The sequence below is a fragment of the Poecilia reticulata genome, chromosome 5 (genome assembly GCF_904066995.2).
Source record: "Poecilia reticulata chromosome 5, P_reticulata-male-v2, whole genome shotgun sequence".
In the NCBI taxonomy this organism is placed as follows: domain Eukaryota; kingdom Metazoa; phylum Chordata; class Actinopteri; order Cyprinodontiformes; family Poeciliidae; genus Poecilia; species Poecilia reticulata.
The window spans coordinates 6045357-6067880 of record NC_088834.1 but is presented as its reverse complement, the minus strand read 5'-3'; the positions used below and the strand labels follow the sequence as shown (position 1 = coordinate 6067880).

Genomic DNA, 22524 nt, shown 5'->3' with positions numbered 1-22524 from the left:
TTTCACAGCACTGAGGGTGGGGGTGGGGTTGGTTGTTAAGTATCTTCAGATGCATTTTAGATTAAACTCAAAAACCTAATTTATGTCAGTAGTTCAGTTTAAAGGTCATATAATTTGAATATTATTTCATTAAATAAATAGTGTTTATTTCTGTTGATTTTGGGTTCCAGCTTATGAAAAGTCTAAATCATTTTCCCAGACAGAAAGTTTATGTTGGCTCATCATGGCAGCCCACACAATTATGGGGAGAACCTGCTCATCAACATTTGCATGATGCACAAGGAGGAGCCACGAAAAGTAATTTTTGAATAAGTTGGCTGTTCACAGAGTGCAGCTTCCAGGCATATTAACGGAGAGCTTGGAGGAAGGGAAAAGCATTGCAGACAAAGGTGCACAACTAACAAGGAAAATCACAGCCTCAAAAGGATTGTGAGGCATAATACTGAGTCAATGCTTCTTGAACACAGATATGTCCAGGGCATTGGCTACAATATTCCTTGCGGTAAGCCACTATTAAACTGGAGACAAGAAGAGTCTTACCTAAGCTAAGAAACTAAGAAATTTACTAAATTGTTGCTCAGTAGTAAAAAAGTATTATTTTTTAGATGAAACTACATTTTGTATTTCATTTTGAAATCAAGTTCCTATGGTCTGACGACAAAAAAAATCTAAGCAGCTCTTGGTGCAGTTTAATATTTTGGTGATGATTAAAGTGATGATTTGGTGAGCCATTTCATTTGGTGTTGATCTGCTGTGTTGTGTCAGTTTCAAAGTCAGCACAGCCACCTACCAGGAAACTTAAGAGCAGTTCATGCCTCCCTTTTCTAACAAGCTTAATGAGATACTGATTTTACTTTCCAGCAGTTCTTGGTGGCTGCCCACACTACCAAAAACACCAACATGATTGGAAAATCCATGGGTAAAAGAGTCATATGCACAGACTGGATGCTCATAAGAGGGAAAAGATGAGAGACAACAGGCTCAACAATGCACAACGGCTGAAGGCCACTATTAACCCAACCTGGGCTTCCTCAACACCTTAAGTAGTAAAATGAGCTGCGACCAAGAATTTATTCTGTTCACTGGACACTACAGCTGGAATAGGTGGCCATTCTATATTAACCCCCTTTTTTAGGTTGGCTTAGTTTTTAAATATTCTAATTTTCTGAGAACTTGAATTTTAAATTTTCATTAACTACAAGCCAAAATTATCAAAATGAACAGAACTAAAGATTTGACATTTATCACATTTTTTTATTGATCCATGTAAGTTTATTTTTTTATATTGAATTCCTGAAATAAATTATCTTTTCATTGATTCTCTAGTTTACAGAGATTAGTCCTGAAGCAATTAATCGTATGAATCATAATCAGTTATTGAAATAATCTTCAACTAATTTAATAATTGATTAATTGTTAACTGGAGAATACGGACAACGTACACAGAGCAGCAATTAGTCAAAGCTGTACCATAAATATATACATCTTCATTTAAGTAAAAAAAAAAAAGCCTCGTCTGACAAGAACTCCTCAAGTTGTATAGTTTTAATTTCACTTAATTCAAGTGAAATTTAAAAAAATGTATTTCTGTAAAAAGAAAATTCCAATTAAGAACTTTTTGCCATCCAATTAATAATCAGTTAATGCAAGAATTAATCAATTAATCTACAACTCATCAAGCATACACTACAGGAATGCTATGTTATTGCATTTTTTTTATGTTATTGCATTTATTTACAAAAGGAATTTTCTATTTTAATTGCATCTTTTAGTATATTTCTTATATTAAATGAGGCTTAAATGAATATTTTTATCTGATTATTTGATTAATAAATGTATAAAATAATCATTAGTTGCACAGGTCCTTGTTAAGCTGCTAAACTCTGCTGGTTTCCTGACACGCGAAGCCATTAATGTAGTAACAACTGTAACATTGTGGGATGGGGCTTAGGAGACAGTTAACAACACTTTGGGGATGATATATAAAATCTGTTTAAACCAACAACATTTTGCAGCAGCATGAAGCATTAAAACTAATCACAGATGACAAAAATCAGTCCCCAACTCATCTAAAACCTAAACACTGAGCCAGGCTCATTATGCAGATGTGTGCATACTCCATATTTTATGGCAAGAGGCAGGTGGTAAAACAAAATGATTTGTGCTTCTGCATAAGCAGTTGGTCCTGCAGCATACACACACTCTCGGGTGACAGTGATTGCTGAACGCCTATTATACGCTGCCAGAAAGGTCAATATGTCAATGCGTCCCCCTGGGGGACCTGCGTGAACATTACGCAGCCCACTCAATCATAGGTGAGAACATGCGGGCGTGTCCTCCCACCGGGGGGGGGCTGAGCTTTTAGAATTGACCCGCAGCGTATCATTCATCTGCCTGTGAGCAACAAATAAAGCTTTCATTCATCACTTTTTTTTTTTTTTTTCCCGCATATGCACCAATTGAAAATGTCCACTGATCGGGATGGACTCTCAGTGCTGTGGGGTATGTGAGTGGAAGCTGGTGGAAAAGTAATGACTCATCACTTTTTTCCCCCACACACAGCAAATCTTCCTTTGTAGGTGGCGTATTGGGAATTGAGTGGAGCGGAGGTCTGTGTATATTGGTCATGAGGTCTGTGTATATTTTCTGAATAATGACTCCACAGCTGTATATTTCTATCAGTTCCTTCACCTTATACACACTGAACAACTTCAGATAACAAGAAAAGCCTAATAAAAAAACAATTTTTTCCTCATTTCTTGATACTCACCGCTGATCTTCTCGTGCTGTTCCACGACTGAGACACCGGGCGGCTGGTTTTGGTTTCTACGAACTCTGAGCCCAGAGATGTTGGAGGCACATAGTGTCTCGCCCTGGACTGAACTGCCATCTGATAAGCCACCTCAAATGCCTGTCCCAGTGTTAAGATGATCTCATATGTTTGGATCTAAATCAGAAAAAGAAAAAAAAAGGATAAAACATTAATTGACATGTATGCTCTCAAAAAAGCTCTATGCATTTTTATTCAGCCTCCATAACTCAAAGCTTTGCAGAAGCACGTTTTACAACAATTACAGCTGAAAGGAGTTTGGTATATCTCACTCCATCCATCTTCCCATCAACTGCATGAGGTGAAACCACCTGCATGTTCTCCCTGTAATTTCCCCAAAGTCAGTTGGCAATCGGTTGAATTGAACTTTATTTAAGGCCATCAGAGAAATGGAATCTCTGATAGCACATCATAATGTTTTTGATTTTTATTTGTAAAAGAATTTTGATTTTTTTTTTCCTCCCACTTCCTACTTTATGCTGACCTGTGATTAAAATCCCAGGAAAATATGTTGATGTTTGTGGCATTCTAAAATGTGTAGAACTTCAAGCGGAAATAATACTTAAATGCATAAAACCTTGTGTACAACTAAAGCTTTGTTATGCATAAAGTGCCGTCTTTTCACTATGACCAAATGTGATTCTGTTTTACAAATCTTAATTATTACAAAATGATGAGCACATGCAATATTCATAGATAAATCGTTAGCCCTGAACGGCTACATATAGCACAATGTATCATTACATATTAAAATGTTTTGAACAACAACTAAATGGAAACAGATTCAGGAGAATTTCTTCCTGCTTAAAAAAAACAGAGAATTCACAGACTGCTGACACTGATGACTGATAACTACCCCACTTCATACAAAAAGAAAATGCAGTGATTGTTGTTGACCTTTTCACAGTCACTGAGACAATGAGCAAAACTTCATATGAAAAATGATTCAATCTAACAGTAGAAACCAAATCAATCTATTTGATGAGATGATAGAGATATAAAAAAAAATGGCAACAAGATGTTTGCATACAAATTTAACTGCGGGTAGCTGATGACACGCAAAGAGCAGTGATTATTATAACTCCTGACGAAATAACAAACAGGTGCACGTTTATTTGTACTTCCCACAGTTTAAAACTGGTTTGAATACTTACAACTTCCACAGTACTGAAGACGTGACAGAAGTGGTGGCCACTCTTAGAGTCCTTGGTGATGTAAGCAAAAGTACAGAGGTCATCCGGGTCCTGGGCGGCACACGAGATGTTTCTGATTTCATGCTCTGCAACTATCGTCTGTTGGAGGCAGACATGAGGTGAAATGTGAAAAGAATCAATCTCCATCAATTCGACAGCAATTTTTGTGTTGAAATGTTTAATTAGCACAGATGCTAATATCCCTTTACCTTAGTGGCAGCATCAATGAACTTGACACCTCTGTAGGTGATGGACAGTATGACAACTGGGCCCTTTTTGGAATCCTTTGATTTCTGAAGTGAACAAGATTCACATAATTGTCATGTTTCAAAAAAAGAAACTGATTATTCTTCATGTCCTCGGATTTAATGATTCATGGTTTTGGTCAGAAGTATACATACACTCATTATGGGGATGAATGCCATGTTAACCTGGAGCTTTCCAAGATGTTGCAGGTAATGCCATTCAAACATATGTTTACACCACCACTAATATTTGTGAAATCTGTCCATAAGTTGCACTTTAAACACCCAGTTTTTGTAACATCAGTCTGGGTTATTATTTAACCCCTATTGGTGTTAGAATCAGTGAAATTGATTTAAATTGGTTGGTTTTCTGACACAAACTTTTAAGCTTATAGTCTGCAGATTTTTAATAGTCTTGAGGTCAATGCATCGCAAAGCATTGACCTCAAGAACCTTTTAGCTACGAGGCAACAATGCTACCAACTGTATCACCATGCCACCAAGTCACATGGTTTGATAAGAAGGGCTTTGTGCCTTTGAAAACCCCAAGTACCTCCGCCCTTCAAAGGACACCTCTGCTCAGGTTACTCAGTATAAATATTTGGGAATCTGGCCAGACAACACTCTGTCCTTTTCAAACTGCACTGACAAATGAGTCTAAGGTTAAATTAAAAGTCAGCTCTTCTCTTTCACATTCTCTAAACTATTTTTTTTAAATGACCATCATTTCCTTGTTTGATTATGATGATGGAATTTACAGAAGGGTATGTAAGAGCTCACTCCAAAAAGCTCGGTGTCCTCTCCAGCTCTGCCATCCAATTTGTAACAAATGATCCGTCCAAAATTCACTGCTGCACTCTAAAGTCCTCTCTGAACTGGCAATCATTGCACACCAGCCACAAATTCATTGGTTCATGTTAAAATACAAAACACTCTTTGGTCTTCCACTCGACCTAATCCCATTGCAGATATGTCTTTCTAAACTTTGGCATTAATGTTTAATCAAAGTAGCATTTATGCTGTCTTTTTTTTTGTTCTAACTTTTAAGTTTGTTCTTTTTTTGGAACACCTTTTACATTTTTGTTCAAAAGACCCTGTTCTTTTATGAGGACACATTTGTATTAAAGAAATTGTTGGAACACCAGTTTTATGCTGCTATAGACTTAAGAGGGTGCCGATAAAGAAACAAGCATCTGGTCCAAAATTTAAACCTCCAGGCCTTACTAAAGGCACGAATTCAGAAAAATTTCTACATATTGTTTTTTTTAATAGCCATAAGTTACATCAACAACCAATGAAATTACACTTTGCTTGCCCTGGTTGATTCTCTTCAAACCAGAAGATGAAAACATGTCTAAATTGCATTTCCTTTTTTGTATCATTTTCAAATAAAATTGATCACAATTTGCATCACAAAAGAATGGAAATGACAAGAGCAATGTTTGGATCAGGGTGAAGTTAACACTGTGCCAGCTGTCAGACATAGTGGAGGTTGTGCGTTTCACTAACTTGGTACTTGTACAACGCAAGGAGAGGACAACTATATAGTATAAACTTAAACACAAGCCCATATCAAAAATGTGTTTTGAAGGGATAAAGCAAGCTGACATGATGTTTCAGGAATGGTTTTCCAAAGGCCTCTATCTGATGGGAGAAATTATGGAATAAGCTTAAACATTTTTTTTGTCCCAGGAAACCAACTGATTTGAAGATATTCTGCCAGTTTGGCCAAAGAATGTTGAATATTCAACTAGAATTATTCCAAAATGCACACCTTCTAAGGGACACACTTAAATCTTTTAGCAATGTTGACACAAGTTTGTAATAAAAAATATTAAATTATTCATTATAAGCTTCAAATTCTCATGAAAAATGTTTGTGAACTCCAGAACACAAACATGCAGTTGTTCTTTTTAGGTTGGAGTGGGAAGTAAAGCAAAATTCTTCAACTCACCCTAATTTTAGCACAGGCATCTTGTGTGGACTCAATCCCTCGTAAATCCCTGATTATCAATGATCCTAAATACTGAAGGGAGAGATAAATCAAAACACAGTTCAGAATTCAGTATCCTCATTGCTCATGACGATCAAAACCAAATAAAGAGAAGAAAAAAAAATAGATTTTATGAAACTAAAACAGATGAAACGTTTCCACCTGTATGCTGAAGACAGAAAAGGTTACTTACTGTTGCCTCGTACCTGCAGGAGTCCAGGATGAGCTTCTCAGGCTGGTGATGCCAGGCGGACACGGTGGCGTACGTGGCAGAGTGGCTCGGCGGCCGGAGGTTCAATCGAGACTCTTTATGTCGTTCACTGTGTCGGTCCTGAAGAGATGAAGAGATGCAGAGTCACAGTCCTGCATCCCACTTTCTACAGGCAAGGCTGGGATTTTTGCACTACTCTGGGTAAATACATTCAAAGAAAACTCGCAGACGTTTTGACTCCGGATACTAATTTGTGTCTCTGTTGAACTGCTGAGTTACTAGACCTCTAACTGCTGCATGTTAAAGGAAAAGCATCTGAAGTCTGTCTGGTCAGCACTTTTTGGTAAGTCGTTTTTTGATATCCGAGCAGGCTCATAAATATTCATGCATGTTCAGCCTTCAGGTCAGTGCAGGATGTGCTGAGCTCCTTCATAAATCACTTGTCAGAATAAAATATACTTATAATAATAACATACCAAAGTTCTATCAGAAAGGTATTGATTTAAGATGTCATTTAAAGCAGGCAGTACAACATAGTCCTTCATTTCCAGAATGTTGTGGTTTCTTTTTCTCTCTTTGCCTCACTGAGTCAGAGACCAGGCGTGCAAGCTTGACTGTTTGTGTCGCAGTTTGACCTTTAGCAAATGCTAAAATTTGATCACAGAGATATTTTTAGCTCATTCTCACGCAAAATAATCCAAGACACCAAGGGAGGCTGAGCTTCATGAGATGCAAAACAGCTGCAGGGCTGGGTTATTATTTAATGCAGCCATATTTTACCATCCACTGATGTTATGTTCATACAAATGTATGATTCTATGCAAAATGCAAGAGAACAAACTGAAAATGAATGTCTTTTTTTTTCTTTTACACTTATATAATAAATTTTGCAAGGGTTTGGACCAAAATCTTGCAAACCTTTGCGTCAGCTTTTTTATCTGTGCTTGAATAAATTCATCCAATTATTTAAGCCTTGAGGGACAATTGACTGAGTTTAGTCTGCTGAACATGAAAAATATTAACAAATGCAACGAGTTGCAGTTTTTATAACCATAGGACACAGCAGTAGGATTTGAAATGTTACCATTTAATTTATTTTGAACTTACCACGTTAGGATGTTTTATAGAAAATTCATTTGATAATTGCGCATAAATGGACAGAGATGCATTATTTAGAGCAAGGCTCCATGGAATTAAAATCTGCCCACTAATTATACCGCCATATTAAACTGCGGATGAACATAGCAGTTCTGCCTCTGGGAAGAAAGCAAATATGCTGAATCCTCCTCCATTTTTTAAACTATTAATTCTCTTATAATAAGCTGCAGTGGGTGGCTTCTTTAACTGAGATCCAAGTGAAAGAAGTTGAAACTCACTACAGAGCGCGGCCTCTCATTGTAGGATCGCAGCGAAACGCTGCAGTCTTGATCGACTGCTCTTCGCCTCCGGTCCGACTCGGTCAGGGGGAGGAGCATGTCCATGGAGCGACTGGTGTAGGGGTCCAACTGACTGAGGGGCGAAGTGGTCTGGGATAGCAGGTCATGGAACTGTCACAGAAACACACACAGGCACACCAAGCACATTAATGTCCTGGTCTCTGTCCAAGCTTTTGACAATACATCACTCTCTCGGTTTAATTTAGCTCAGTTTAATCTGCCTAATTTATCAGCTTTTGTATTTCAATGGTACTGAATCACATCTACATTTCAAACATCTTTCCCCGTAATAAATTAAAAATAAAAACAGATTACCACATGATGCTGGTTAATTTTATATTGGGTTTGTGGGGCTGTTATTGCTGTGACACACATTTGAATTCAGACAGTTACCTAAAAAAGAAGAAGTTCTTATCGTCACTTTTAATGTCATCAGAATAGAATCACAAAATAAAACTTTAAGTCCATATCGCTCTGCTCTATTGGGGTTTAATCTCCACTTATCCAAAATATATAAACATAAATGCTGTCTAATGAAAACACACTGTTACAGTTTATACAAAGCACATGCATTGAACTACCTTTCTAATTATGCACATTAGGGATATCTACTGTACCAACTAAATTACAGAAAGGCTATTTCTGCACGTTATTAAAGAATCCACTGAAAGTGTTGCAGTCTAAAAGATCAAAAAGTCGCTACTCTTTCAGCAAGGGTTGGTATAGCTATTAGGGGGTGTAAATATCTTACAGGCAGTTGAAAAACATTAGTTTAGTCATGTTTTGGAGAATCAGGAAGGAATTCTGGTGGAGTTAATCTAATAGCTTCTTGGGAAATACTGAAGAGTAGATTTTCACCATGTGAAGCGATGTTAGTTCAAAAACCTTTCTACCATTTTAGGAAAATGCTAGGATATTAAATGTTTTACCCCCGTCACTCATGCAGAAGATCGCTGTCGACATAGTCACTATTTTCTCAGCCAAACAATCCCAGAAGATGAATGTGAATCTGTCAGGTCTCAGTTCCTCCGGCCTGATCCCAAAAACAACTGCAAATCATGATTAAAGGTGTTTTCCAATAATTTCATCAAAAGGTTAATATATTTCAGCAACTCTGTTAGAAAAAGCTTTGTTGCACACATTGTGGTAAATGTCAAGTATTTAGCTATGCTAATTTTGAATATTAAAATGAAAAATAAAATATCAGAATATTAGAAAATTGGTCTTAATGCTAAAAATAAAATTGGATTCTTATTTTAGAAAAAAAAAATCTAATAGCCTACATGTTTATGGCGAAGACTGAAGAACAGATGTTTGTCCAGCAGCCCGTCATTGAACACACAAACAGAGTACGCCATAAAAAAGCAGTGCTAAGAAGGTAGTTGTTCTCAGACAAGCAGATTATCAGAATGTTGAGTGGAAGGAAAAAAAACATGGCAGAAAGAGATTCACAAGCAATACTGATAATATCGGCCTTGAGAGGCTTTTGAATCAAAACAGAATCATAACTTTAGGCGCGTATCAAAGTGAAAACAAAATTCTTTATGTTGCCTTTTTTTCTTCAACAACCCTTTCAGCGCTGTGCAATGTAACTACTAATGCAGGCCAACATCGTCAGTGCAGTCTTCCACAAGCTTTTTCATCTCTGATCAACACTTGTTTTTTTTTATAGTCTGGCTCATACAGTTATTGCCTTTTCTTTCCTGCCTTTTGTCTTGGACTTGGTAGCAATGCCTCAGTTTTACTGTCTATAGTTGTCAGGGAAACAACAGAAAATAGAGTCAACATAACCAAGAGTCTCATGGAGAGTTATTAAAAGAAGATGAAAAACATTTTTTTTTTTTACTTTCTTGTTTTTCATGCAAAGGATCCCATATTTAGACTAGCTTGCCACCAGTAATAACAAAGCTGGCTGATTGTAGAGCTTTGAGCTCCCAAGTGAAACAGTGGCTTAAACAGAGACAAATCTGTGAACACTGCTGCTCGCACAGCCGATACTGAGCAGCAATTTTCTTCTCTTTTTATTATTCTCTACTGTTATTGTTTTGTGCCAATTTTATGCACTTTTCTCTTATGTTTTGTTTTCTTGCTTATTTAAATAGTTTTGTTTCTATATGTAGTTTTAATGACTCGTGATTTTTAAAATGCCAGACCAGAGAATAAGCCTGGAAATTCACCTTCAGCTTGAGGACCTTTAGAAAATCACTTTTTTGCTAAAGGTAACAGTGTTTTATGGTTTGTCCAAGACTAAAGAAATTCTAAATATAATATATGACCTCCATAGCTTTCTCTAGTTGCTTGACATTTTTACAGTTGTGATGGTATAAAACATCCTCTTAAATTGGCTACATTCAGACTAGCTAATTATCTTAGCTGCCCTTCAAAAATTATATGAATTAAAGAAACTACTAAATACTTCATACATTTCTAATTGAACTATTGACTTGAAATTTACAACATATGTCAGCAGCAAACAAAGTAATCCATATAAAACAATTAATTTGGTTATGTGTAATAAATGGGGTGGAATGACACCAGGAATGAGTACTGAACACAAAAAGGCCTAGAAAGTCAAATAGTTAAAATATATCAATATTTACAAAGCAATCATCCTCTGTACCAGGTCCAATCAATAGCAGCTGGTCTAGTCCAGGACAGTCTGGATAAAAATCTGAATAAGAAATCAGAGTGTATTTTTAACGTGGAAAATCCTCCAAACACAGTCGATAAACTCTCAGGTAGTTTTAAAGAAGGAAAATTAATTTGTATAGATGGCTCCATCATCTGAATGAAAACCAACTGAAAATTTATGGGGAAAAAACCTCCACGTCCGAGACGATGCCCACAGAACCTTCAAGATTTTTGAAGACGGACTGAGTGGAAGAAAAGGTCAAAATTGTACCGTGCAAATAGATGATCCAATCAGAATGTGTCATTACAAAACAATGCGTCTCGACTAGTATTTAACATATTTCAGTTGGATATTCAGGAGATTTACAACACATCATTTGTGGACTTATCTGTGTTGATTTCTTTTTATTTGGCTTGCTACCAACATCTGATATAATTACCATGTCAACAACTTCATTAGAAATATATATTTACTGAGAAAACATTGATGTATTCACAATTTTCCCTGCCAAACATGTCTTTTTGTAGGAAGCTAATTCCCACGAGGCAGCACCAACATAATGAAGAGGGTTGATTAAGTGTTAAGTATGTAAACTTCATAATCAGTCTTACCATAATTGGGGACAGCCGACGGGATTTAGAGGGAGCTTCTTCATAGGGTCTCTCTGCTAGAGATGCAATGATCCTCTTCCTGTGGCCTAAAGGCCCGACCTTAATAACCTGGAGGGAACAGCATCACTCTATGAATTTCCATTTTACAGCCATCTGAATGTCTCATACAGAACAATTTATCCAGAAAAAGCAAAGAGAGATAAATCTAAACTGGCGGTCTTGATGCTATGTACTCTTCACTGGCTGGCAAACAGAAGTGACTCTCGTCAATAATTCAGCTTCAATCTGTTTTGCCATGAGCCTAAAGTACAACACTGCGTCCTTCTTGGGACGCTCTAAAATTCACAAGCCATTTTTGGATGATGAGCTACGAAAACAGAGAGGACCTTACAGACCTACAGAACATTATCCAGAAATATATAGACAGTGCAGCTGTATTTTCCGAATGCCATACCTTAAATTGCACAACAGAATAACATGTCCATGAGTACAATCTCTGTTTAACCGTTTACAAGGACCACATCTGCTCATATGTCTAAACGTCTTGCAGGATGAAGCAAATATTCATTTCATGTAGTAAAATCCCATCACCTTAATACTATATATTTGCATAATTGGCTATTAACATTCATGCTCATCCTCAAAGGGTGGATGTTGAGTGATTAATGTTACATTTGCAATTATGTTCCTGGTACAAAACCTTCCAGAACAAGCTCATGTAATTCTTTGTCTGATCGGTTCCATTACTCAGAAGCAGAAGAAGCAAACGGTCTGTGCATTTGATTTCTGGCTATGTTTTTATTATCCACAAAAGCTCCAGGAAAAACAGTGAACACAACGCTTACGAAAAGAACCTTGGAATGATTTTGGAAACGCGACCTGCATCGTAGATCATCAAGAAGCCTGATGCTATTCGCTCTAAAATGCTGAAGAGGATGTAGAAAATGTAATGGGCAAAGAGAGTTCTGCCAAGATGCTCACAGGCAGTTCTTGCTGCTCTGCACACTGAGAGTAATGTGCCGCGCACTCAGACCCCCATCTTTCTTCATCGCAGTCTGCTGGACACCGTCCCTCTCACACTGCATTGGCAGCAAGCTTGGCTGCTGCTACTGCAGCGCTTTCTGCAATTTTACCACCGCTGCCTTTTTGTTTACTGCCACCAGACGCTGCAAACATAATATAATGTCTTCAAGCACATTCATTCTCAGCTTCTGCACTATTATCCACTCACATAGCAGACACTATGGTTCATCTGCGTTGCTTGCCTAGTTGTCCTCAATAAGCATGGCGCTAGATAACATACAATATGCTAAAATAAATAACATTTCACATAATTAGTGATCTAAATGTTAGAAACCACACTGGTGATTACTAAAGGGTTGAAACCCAATATATTTCCAGCAGAAAAAAGCCATTCCATTAAGCATAGTGAACATCCATGAAATTCAAAAATGTGAAAATATTACAAATAAACCATAAGACTGGGATCTGCAACACCTAATCTTTTGCACACTGTCTTTTTCGCCTTATAAAACAATATGAAGATTTGAACAGTTAGAGAACTGATCAATAAATCATCCAAATACAGAATGAGTGCTTTACAACTTGGTCATCAACCTAAGCTGACTGGCTGTGCAAGGAGAGCGTTAATCAGAGAAGCAGCCAAGAGACATTTTGTTTGGCAGGTAACTGACACCCTGAACACATCAGGCCCATCATGCAAAATGGTGTTGGCAGGATTATGCTGTGGTAGTTAATTTTCTTTCAACAAGCAGGATAGTCCAGTAGAAAGACCTGAGACTGAGTTGGAGGTTTGGATCCAGTACTGAACATGAAGTCAGAGTTACAACAGAGAGGTTTTGATCAAAGCATATATATTTGTTAGAATGTCCAAGACCAAACAAAATTAAATTAGGAATTTAAGCAATGGTTATTATGTTGCGCTAATCTGTAATAAACTTCCAAAAAACTGCAAAACTGCTGAAACAAGGCTAAAAGCCATTTGCTTAGACTTGCCTTTGATTAATAAAAAATAGAACACTGATTAATTCTGGTCTGAAATACAACTTTTCATTACTTCTCTTTATTCTGCCATTGGAATATTATCTTTCTGTTTTTGTTTGCCAATTGTGTTATGTGTTTGTCATATAAAGCACTTCAAACTGCCTGGCTGCTGAGAAGTGCTATTCAAATAAACTTGACTTGAGTCAAGCAATAAACAAGGATCAAATTAATAAAAGGTCACAGATGATGTGTGACATTTACAAACAAATTCAATCTGCTTTTGAGAATTCATTAAAAAAAAAAGTTGTACTCACAACGTGTGCGCAATTTTAAGAACTACTTGATTGAAAATGCAACATGCATCTCTCTGTTGGATCAACCATTTTAAGACCTTAATAAATTAGTCCTCCTTTATAATAACTGATTACCATAAAATGTCACACTATTTCCCTAAAGACAAAACCAAATTAGACTTTTTCTGTCATCCCTCACCCTCTTTTCAACTTAATTTACATTATCTGTTATTTATCTACTAATTGCTCTATGATTTATAAAGCATCTGAGCTGTAGTTTTATGGAAATTTCACTGAAACACTTTTTTGATTCTTCTGCACTCGAGTATCAAGTGCTTCTTAACCTCAAACATAATCCACGAATCCAGAATCTAGTGTTTCAGTGAGAAATAGTTCCCGTTGCCACAGAAGTGAAATTTCATAACAGCTCACTGTAACATGTTAAACATTTAAAGTTAAACACTTAAACAACTCTTACATTGACAATTTCCAGCTCCCACAAGTTCTTCACACACTCCAGGGTTCGGTAGCCATTGGAGAGAAAGTTGGGAAGATACTCATGCAGGCCAAGGACGTCCAACCAAGAGGCTAAAGATGTGCTGCCATCACAACCCAGTGGTTTCACCTACAGATAGAAAGCAGACATATGAGAGCAAGTACTGTGATGTTAACGTCAAATTAGGAGTAAACGAGGAAGCAGTGCTAAACCCAATTTTACTTTTTGAGTTCTACTTGGCCAATGCAAAGTTCTGCCATGTTATCCTAACATAGAGTCTCAAGTTATAGACAATTTCAACTAGTCCAGGGATTTGCAACCTGGGGTTCCAGAGACACATGTGGCTCTTTGGTCAGTCCGATGTGGTTCTTACAAAACTAAAAGAGAAACACTTTGATTATGGATGCAAAAAGAAATTGTCATTTAAGGAGTTTTTCCATTAGTCATTATGCAAAAACTGCTTTTAATATCTAAAACAGGTTTTTAGAAAGTAGCAAACGTCAAACTAATCCTACCTATATTTCTTCATTTTCCATATTTATAGAAAATCTCATCTCATTCTACAAAATAGGTTTTTTTTTCTGTAAAAGATTAGTTTTGTTCCAGAATCTAAAAAAATAAATAAATACATTTATAAAGCTAATCTAGTTAGCTTTTGCAGCTCTAAGTGAGTTTTGTTTTGTAGTACTGGGGGAAAGTGGTTCTTTAAATGGGAAAGGCTGCTGACCTCTGAACTAGTCACACAGCAATTTGCAAACCAATTGACTTTTTATGTCTTTTTCAGGAAAATAAAATCTGACCAATAAATAGCTCATAACTTTTTGTAGTTAAAAAAAAAGAGTATTCATTCCCCCAGCATCACTGCATCCACATGTGAACCCATCCACCATTCCATCCAATAAACAGAATCTCCTAAAGTAGATAATCAGGAAATTATTATTTTGTGAGTTTAAGATTATAATTAACAAATAAAAAATGAGAGCACTGTAAATCTGAATTCTGCACATAAATCTATATTTATGTTAATATTGCAATTCTCTTTTGAATTATGTTTTAATAAAGCAAAAACAAATCCATTCATGAGCATTTCAGCTTCATTTGTGCCTTAGTTGCTGGCCTAAAACTGATTACTGTTATGTGCAGATTACAATTTCCAACCAATCCTGAAGGGAGCAATATCACATTTACATCCATTCACAACAAAAACCTTTATCTCACTTCATTTTAGCTAATTGACATCCGCTGTTGAAGTACTGGAGTCTATTTTTCTGGATGTGGTGTTAAGTACCTTGGGCAAGCCGCGTGCTGCATGGAGGATCTTCTTTCTGTGCCCTGGGTCAGTGATCCCCATGTCTCTTAAATCTTGGTCTTCCATCACGTTACTTCCCTGCATGTGCACAAACATGAGAGACACATGCAAATAAACTCATCCACACACAGGCGCAACCACATGAATGAAATCATCGGAAACATCCATGCAAACAGCCTCTTTCAGCCACAGCTTTGAGCTAAAATGGCCTACATGTCAAGTAGTACGTCTGCTTCCCACACATGAACATAAAATATTTGCTCTGAAAATATCCAATCAATAAAACTGTTACGACTTGTTATGCACGCTAACCGAGAACAGCTAATTGTAGCTGTACATGTGCACACACACAGAATATGCACATCTGACACAAGCACTAACAACAGAGTGGGAGGACAATGAAGTCAAATAAAATGTGCATGCCAGGAGTAATCAATCTAATCTGGTGCGACTCAGAGAGAACAAAGCCTCCAAAGCAGCAGCATCTACAGGACGCCTTAGTTGCTGTCTCGGTGTGTCTCGCAAAATTACATCCATTATTTCACTATTTCTTTCACAATTCCTGTTTGATTAAGACCGTGGAAACAATCCACAATTATAACTCTACTCCAATCCCTGAAATCATGTCTAAAAAGCAGATTCTTGTCTAATTTGTGGAGATGTTCACGCTCAGCTCCAGAGATTTTGTCTTCTTTTCCTTTTTTAGGTAGGAAGAAAGTCACAAAGACAACCAGAAAAATGAGAAAGAATGGTAAAATGCTCTGTTGTCTTTACTCAAGCAGCTTTCACTGGATTGATTTCTGAACACACGATGCAGCAGCATCAGGGCGCAGTCAGGAGATTACTCACTGATCGCTGTAATAAAAGGTCAAAATGAAGTTGGGTCGGACGTGAGGGAGGCCCAAAATAGATTCCCCACTTTTATTAACACAGTTTGAAGTTTGATGATGCCTTGGGGGACTCTGCAAACTTATTATTTCATGCTGCATTTGAAACATGTGATGGGAATGTATGGTTCAGTTCTTACATAGCTTATGAGCTATGGTGGCTTGATTTAATCGGATACGACTTGCAGATGTAGCCATGGAAGAAGTCCTTCATCTCACTAAATGCATTCGGTTAAAGCAGCAGTGAATTAGAATTGCTCTATTGGTCTGCCCCAATTGTTTAAAAAAAATTTCCTATTTCAAGATGCAGTGGGCGTTAATGGTGAACTGATGAGGAAAAATAGGTTTATGTGTTATAATATGTAAGTTCAGCTCCACATTATGCCAACCGAAACAGAAAGGGCTGCAGAGTCTGATGCAATATTAATATGGTAGAGATGCAATGTGTATGCATGATGGACAACTTCTAGATGCTCCACACAAGACAATATGCCTCACTGCCACATTTGTTTGGAAATTAGAGCAGCAAAGCATGAGGAAAAAAACCCGAAAGAAATGATGTGGATTTTTAATCTGAAAGGAAACGTGTAGGCATAAAGGCAGAGAGAAGGAAAGCCACTGCCGCCCCATTTCTGGTGGCATGAAAAGAGCACAAAATGATAATCGTCGTGTAAAAATTATGAGAATGGGCGCACAGCTGTTCATAATTTATGATCCCTCAAAAGCCGCATCTCACAGCAGTCATCACGTGCAGAGCGCCTCGCTGAACCATGCCAGTGCCAGCCCCTTTGCTCTAAAGGAGCTCTAAAGGAGAGTAAGGGGGAACTTTGCAGTACAGTATCTTCAGCTATGACGTTAGTGGTTTGTAGGCACAGTGAAGCGTATATGCTGAGCTTCCTGTCACACCAGAACTGCGCCAAAGGAAATTCACTGATTTCTGGTATAAGTACAACAAAAATAGCGACATTAAAGTAATAAACTTCAGTTTAAAAAATGCAGATGAGGACCAAGGAGCGAAGGTGGTCTTGCTGGCTTTTAAAAGCATTAATAGTTTTATTAACCAGAAGTTTCCAGTAAGGCTACACAATATTAAGCAAGCGTATGAGGTGTTACAATGATGGTGAATGTTGGAATAAGTAAGCAAATACTTTACTAAACATGTTCATTCCTTACTGTTTTTGAGCTCATTGCAAACATAAACCCACTGATGATGAGTCACCTAAGCAGCTTCTATAAAAATGTAGTTTATTTTTTCAACAAAATGGTTAGAATAAAAAAATAAAAATATCGCTACAAACGCTCTTTGGCAAACTCAAAGATTACAATGCAGTTTTTTTCATTCGTAAAAACAGTACACTAAAAATACTATAGGCTGTTTAGATTTTATAAATTTAAATCAAATATTGCCACACGGACATTGCAATATCTTTTACGTTGCAATGCAACTTGGGAGATTACACATGTGAGGAGCGCCATCTAGGCAGAACAGTAATTTCTGTACATTGAGTAATGTCCAACGCTTTCAATTTGACCTGGAGCACATTGAAATATAAGGCAATGCAGACATGACGAGGGTAAATGAGGATGAGGAGGGCCAAACGGATGAAGAGAGTCTGCTGAAAAAGCTGGTGTTTGTTCTACCGCTGCATGGAAGTGCCAACAACCAAAACGGAGAGTGAAGCTGCAAAGATCTCCAGTTTCCATCTCAAGCTGTTTACGATAAGTAAGAGATCAAAACATTTTCTAAAATGTATTAGAATGGTGTTGCTTCATTTTCACTATCTTCCAGGTTTTTCATTAGCTAGCGCTAATGACGCTAGCTAGACATTGCTAGACATTTGTTTCAACTGATATCTTGTGTACAGCACATAAAAACTTTGAGGTAGTTTGCGTCATTCCAGACGTTTTGTGGACTACTCTCGTCAACCTTCACGGCTTTGATTTCTTATGTTTTATTTACGCCGATATTCACATTATGTCAAAAAAGGGACCTCCATAAGTAAAAAATGTAATAACGATGTACAATATTGAAGTAATCAGTTTTTACGTGTCATAGACAACAACTTTTGGGTTAATATTAAGATGTTTGAAAGCTTATAATATTGTTTGTGTGACTGAAACCAACAAACACTTTGTTTTTAATGTCTGATATTAAACCAGGCAAAAAAAAAATCTGTTTCAGGTGAATAAGAATCATATTTATTTCAATTTGCTAGGTACCAAAATAATTAGAGCAATAAAGTAGTGTGAGGATGGTAGCAACATGTTGTGTGGGTGTTTCACTGCATTAAAAAAAACTGTGAATTTCCTAAAATAGTTGGAATAATAAGCAAAGATTACACATCTTAAGACATCAGCCAGGTTGTTCAAGCTTGGGTACAAATGTAGATATTCCAAATGGACAATAACCCTAAGAACAACACCAAGGTGTTTACCAAGTAGCTTATGGAAAACTAAGACAATGATTTGAAGTGGTGCAAACACAAAATCACACTTCCACAGAAAATTTGTGCACAGAGCTTAAAAGGTGTGTGAGGCCTAACAATATGATCGTGTTGCACCACTTCTGCCAAGAGAAATGGAGTACAGTTTCAGCAAACTATTTTGAGAAATTTGTGGAAGGACACTCAAAATGTATATTAAAACCTTAATATAGTGATATATTATGATATTGTCTGTACATATATTTTCATCTGTTAATGGAAATTTAAGTTTGATTTGATGTAAATATCTAGTTTTGAGTGTTTTCCAGTTTTATATCTCATAAGATGTCTGGTTGGTAACGATGTCTACTTTATCTACTTAGTTTAGGACTTTGGAGTACATTTAAGTGGATAAACATTGGTATGTGAATTAAATCTGATTGACTGACTGATTGATATAAAAGGAAGATTTAAATAATTTATGCTATCCTAAGCCACTTTCTTTAAAACACCACAACAGCAAAGTGGCCTTGGCAATGGATTACTTTATGGTTGTCCTTTTAGGAAAAGGAATCCAATCAAAGCTGAATAGAAAATGAGCCATAGTGCTGCCATCTGCTGATCAGCCTAACCACCTTTACAAAGAGTCCCACAAATGAGTTCTGATCGATCACATCTGAAACAAGTCTGGCACCACCTTAAAGGGCACAATATTAAACATTCACAACACTAGCCTGACTACTCTGACCTTTCTCTTGTTTGCAACCTCCACATCTTTCTGGGGGTTGCATGTGTAATTTGCCTGGTGAGCCTAATGATTTATCTCTTTGATGCATCAAGTTCAGCAGACACATTAGTTGTGACATGAACAAGAGCATCTGAATGCCTGATGACCTACAGTCTCCGTCACATTATAGCCTTGGGAGTTTCCACAAACACTGACTCTAAAAGCCCATCAGAAAAGAAGATTTGTCTGGGATCTTCACAACAACTGTACAGGTTTAAGACAAACTTATTGTGAAAATAAAATATCTATTAAGGGTATAAAAATGTCTGCACAGCTCATTTAGGACAACCATTCTTCATGCACAATTGAGAGCCAGTACAACATTTTGTCACCTTCCTTAAATAATGGTCATTTTCTACCAAAAGTGATATTTTTTAGCAAGAGTCAACTTTTAGCCGTTGACTCATGGTTATTTATCTAAATAAATTCAGATAAACAGTGTATCTTAGTCTGACCCTCTCTCATGTATTGCTTGTGATATTACAGGTGGTTTTGTTAGAGTTCTTTGTCAGTAATGTTAGAAATTTTGTGTGCAGCTATTGCAACTTTACCTGCAACCTAAAAGAGTGAGGGTTTATTTATTTTTGAACCAGAAGTAAATGAAATGGGCCCAACAGTTACTTTCAGCAGGGATCTTGAGTATAGCAGTATAATTTAATTCAAAATTTATTGTAGAACATCAAAAAGGACTGCCATAAGTAGTGACCCAGTATATTCCAATGTACAAATATTAACAAGACCCATTTCTAATTTGAGGAACTTTATTCCTCAAATGTTTATTGCTGCTTAAAATGGCAGCAATAAACAACATTCTATTCAAGAATAAATAGCTGTCACCAGAGACCGAGGATAAAGCATTGCTACTTACTGCAGCAACAAGTCACAATAATTCCCCTGGAGAGCAGGTTGTTGTCTGAGGTGAACAGACGTCTTTGTCAGACTGTTTCTCACACTCGTATGTAAAAATTTCAAGTAGTCTTTTCTGCACTTAAAACTTAACTACAAACTCAAGGACCACATCTTTTGTAGCATTCAGAGCAAAAATATGACCAATGCCACAGCGCTCTGAAACTCGGTTCTTTTCCATGTATTGCACAACAAAAATGTTGAGGTGTGTCTTGCAAAATGCATGCACAGCCCCGACCCTAGGCATTGCGCTGCGGTCAACGTTGAGTTTGATTAAACTGTGACTGTGGTGTTCTGGGTCATACAGTGGACAGCTAATTTATACAAGATATCCATCACACTCCTCCTGACTCAGCTGAAAATATCTGGTCAATAAGGAAACAGAGCTCCCACCCCCCCAATCATCACAACTTTCTCTTTATCTCGTTCACTAACGGTGCTAGTGTAGGTTGTAGCACCAGCCCTACGCACCATGATGGCTGACAGCACTGCTGCTCTTGGCTTGTCAACTATAACCTTAATATGAGCTCATTATTTTTGAAAACTCAGCGCTATCCTCTATGAAACGTCGTGGTTAAAGCTGAAGCCAGTGACAAGCACAACCCAAGCTGTTTTTGGTTTAAGTGGACCTTTAGCCATCAAAACCCCACAGACCTTGCGGGAGAGTGTTCCAAAATCCATTAAGGTTCCGTATGCAGAAGGTAGAGAAGGGAAGGAATTGAGCTGTAATTTATGTAAAAACTTTGAGACCTTCTGTCACTTATGGCTTTATTTTCTTCCACTGTGCCTGCAGGTATAGCCTGGAAAGGATCTTGGACATATACATCATCTATGTGAGTGGATGTTTTGTCAGCTGACATTGGTTGAAGCCACCTCAGCTGGCAAGTGAGGGAGGAACTGTACCATGAGCCTGCTTTGCCTCTCCTTGGTGTGATAATTTATGGTTCGGGTGCATAAATACTACGAAGAGGATAAACTGTAATTCATTTCACAAACATGGAAAGAGCTCAGCCAACAAGAGGATCTTTACTCTGCATTCATCCACCAACATGGTTTAAAAGAAAGAAAAAAGGTCAGGGGGAGATGTCAGCAAGATTTTACATGGCATTCCACCGAGTTCCACTCCATGTGGGCTCATTCTGACTTCGTTAATGAATGCACTTATCTTCTCAGGACTGACTTGATTGGGGATTTACAAACGGAGTTGTTGGAAAACTGTTTATGTGAAAGTTTCTGAAGTTACAGGAACAACAGTACAGTAAATGAGAGCAAATGTACTGCAAATTTGGTCAAATTAAAGAAGTTTAGCAGCAGCCTGGCAGAGAGCAGTGTACAGAGTCAGGGCAATGATGTTATGCGAGCTGATACATTATGAAATTTAAAAAGATTTCACTTTTTTAAAGTTTTTGCAAGCCTTTATGACTTTGTAACCATAAACTAATACAATTATAATTTTTATATTTCAGTATTATCCAACTGATCCTAGTGAGTGGTCTATTACTACACAAGAAAAAAAATTTTTTCCAAGCAATATTGTTATCACAACAGAATAATTTTTAATATTGTACTGCATAAAGTCTACATATAATGTTAGCACATTGTGAATTTCCTATCATGCAGGCCTAACCCTAACAAAATATCAGTGTTGATGCATTCTTATGTATGAATTCATACAGGTTTAATCAGAAAAGTTAAAAAGGACAAAAAAATGAAATTACCTTAAATGTATTTTTGACACACGATGTACTGTATGCAGCAATATCAGTGTAAGAGGATTAAAGCAGATTAATAGATGAGTTATTCATTGATTCAGCTTTACGCCATGCAGATCATTCCTGATGTAATCCTTTAATTCAACATATCTAGACCTGTATGACTCACGCAGCCTTGTTGTCACATGAACCTTCATGGATCTTAAGATCAGGTCAGCGCCACATTTCAAAGTCGAGTGATCACATTTTCTTAAACGCCTCCGTTGTGTTTTGATCAGATCTTCTCCAAAAAGCAAGAGTACTCGAGCAGAACACTTTTTTCCCCCCTTTTTGAGCTTACTGATCTCAGTTAACCGAGCTCAGCTGTGACAAACAGATGAAACACATAACCTCTGGTCCTAACACAGCTCTGTGGTCTGAGAAATGTCCACAGTTAGCCCTCTGGGCCGACTTTTTTACAACACATAGCCATGTTTTCTGAGAAACATGACCGTTGGAAGGGGAGTCTAATTTGGTTTTCCGCAGTCCCTGATGACAGAGCTATCAGCTTTCCACG

The 22524-nt window shown here is 37.3% G+C and overlaps 1 protein-coding gene and 1 long non-coding RNA gene across 10 annotated transcripts in view; one reads left to right on the top strand and one right to left on the bottom strand.

Moving 5' to 3' along the window:
* anks1ab (ankyrin repeat and sterile alpha motif domain containing 1Ab) overlaps nucleotides 1-22524 on the bottom strand; it is a 55388-nt gene that overhangs the window by 9656 nt on the left and 23208 nt on the right. For all 9 annotated transcript variants that reach the window (XR_014087512.1, XR_014087513.1, XM_017304862.2 and 6 more), the window contains 9 exons: nucleotides 15233-15331; nucleotides 13927-14073; nucleotides 11152-11259; nucleotides 7849-8019; nucleotides 6455-6592; nucleotides 6223-6294; nucleotides 4233-4316; nucleotides 3985-4122; nucleotides 2771-2947 (listed from right to left, as the gene is read on the bottom strand). Coding sequence is in view for 7 of the 9 variants with exons in the window: in XM_017304862.2 (XP_017160351.1) it covers nucleotides 2771-2947; nucleotides 3985-4122; nucleotides 4233-4316; nucleotides 6223-6294; nucleotides 6455-6592; nucleotides 7849-8019; nucleotides 11152-11259; nucleotides 13927-14073; nucleotides 15233-15331 (1134 nt within the window). In the remaining 2 variants the exon portion in view is untranslated. The remainder of the gene's footprint in view (nucleotides 1-2770; nucleotides 2948-3984; nucleotides 4123-4232; nucleotides 4317-6222; nucleotides 6295-6454; nucleotides 6593-7848; nucleotides 8020-11151; nucleotides 11260-13926; nucleotides 14074-15232; nucleotides 15332-22524) is intronic.
* LOC145551561 (uncharacterized) lies at nucleotides 17580-22052 on the top strand. The gene is made up of 2 exons (XR_014087428.1): nucleotides 17580-17863; nucleotides 21050-22052. It is a non-coding gene; the product is annotated as an uncharacterized LOC145551561 (long non-coding RNA).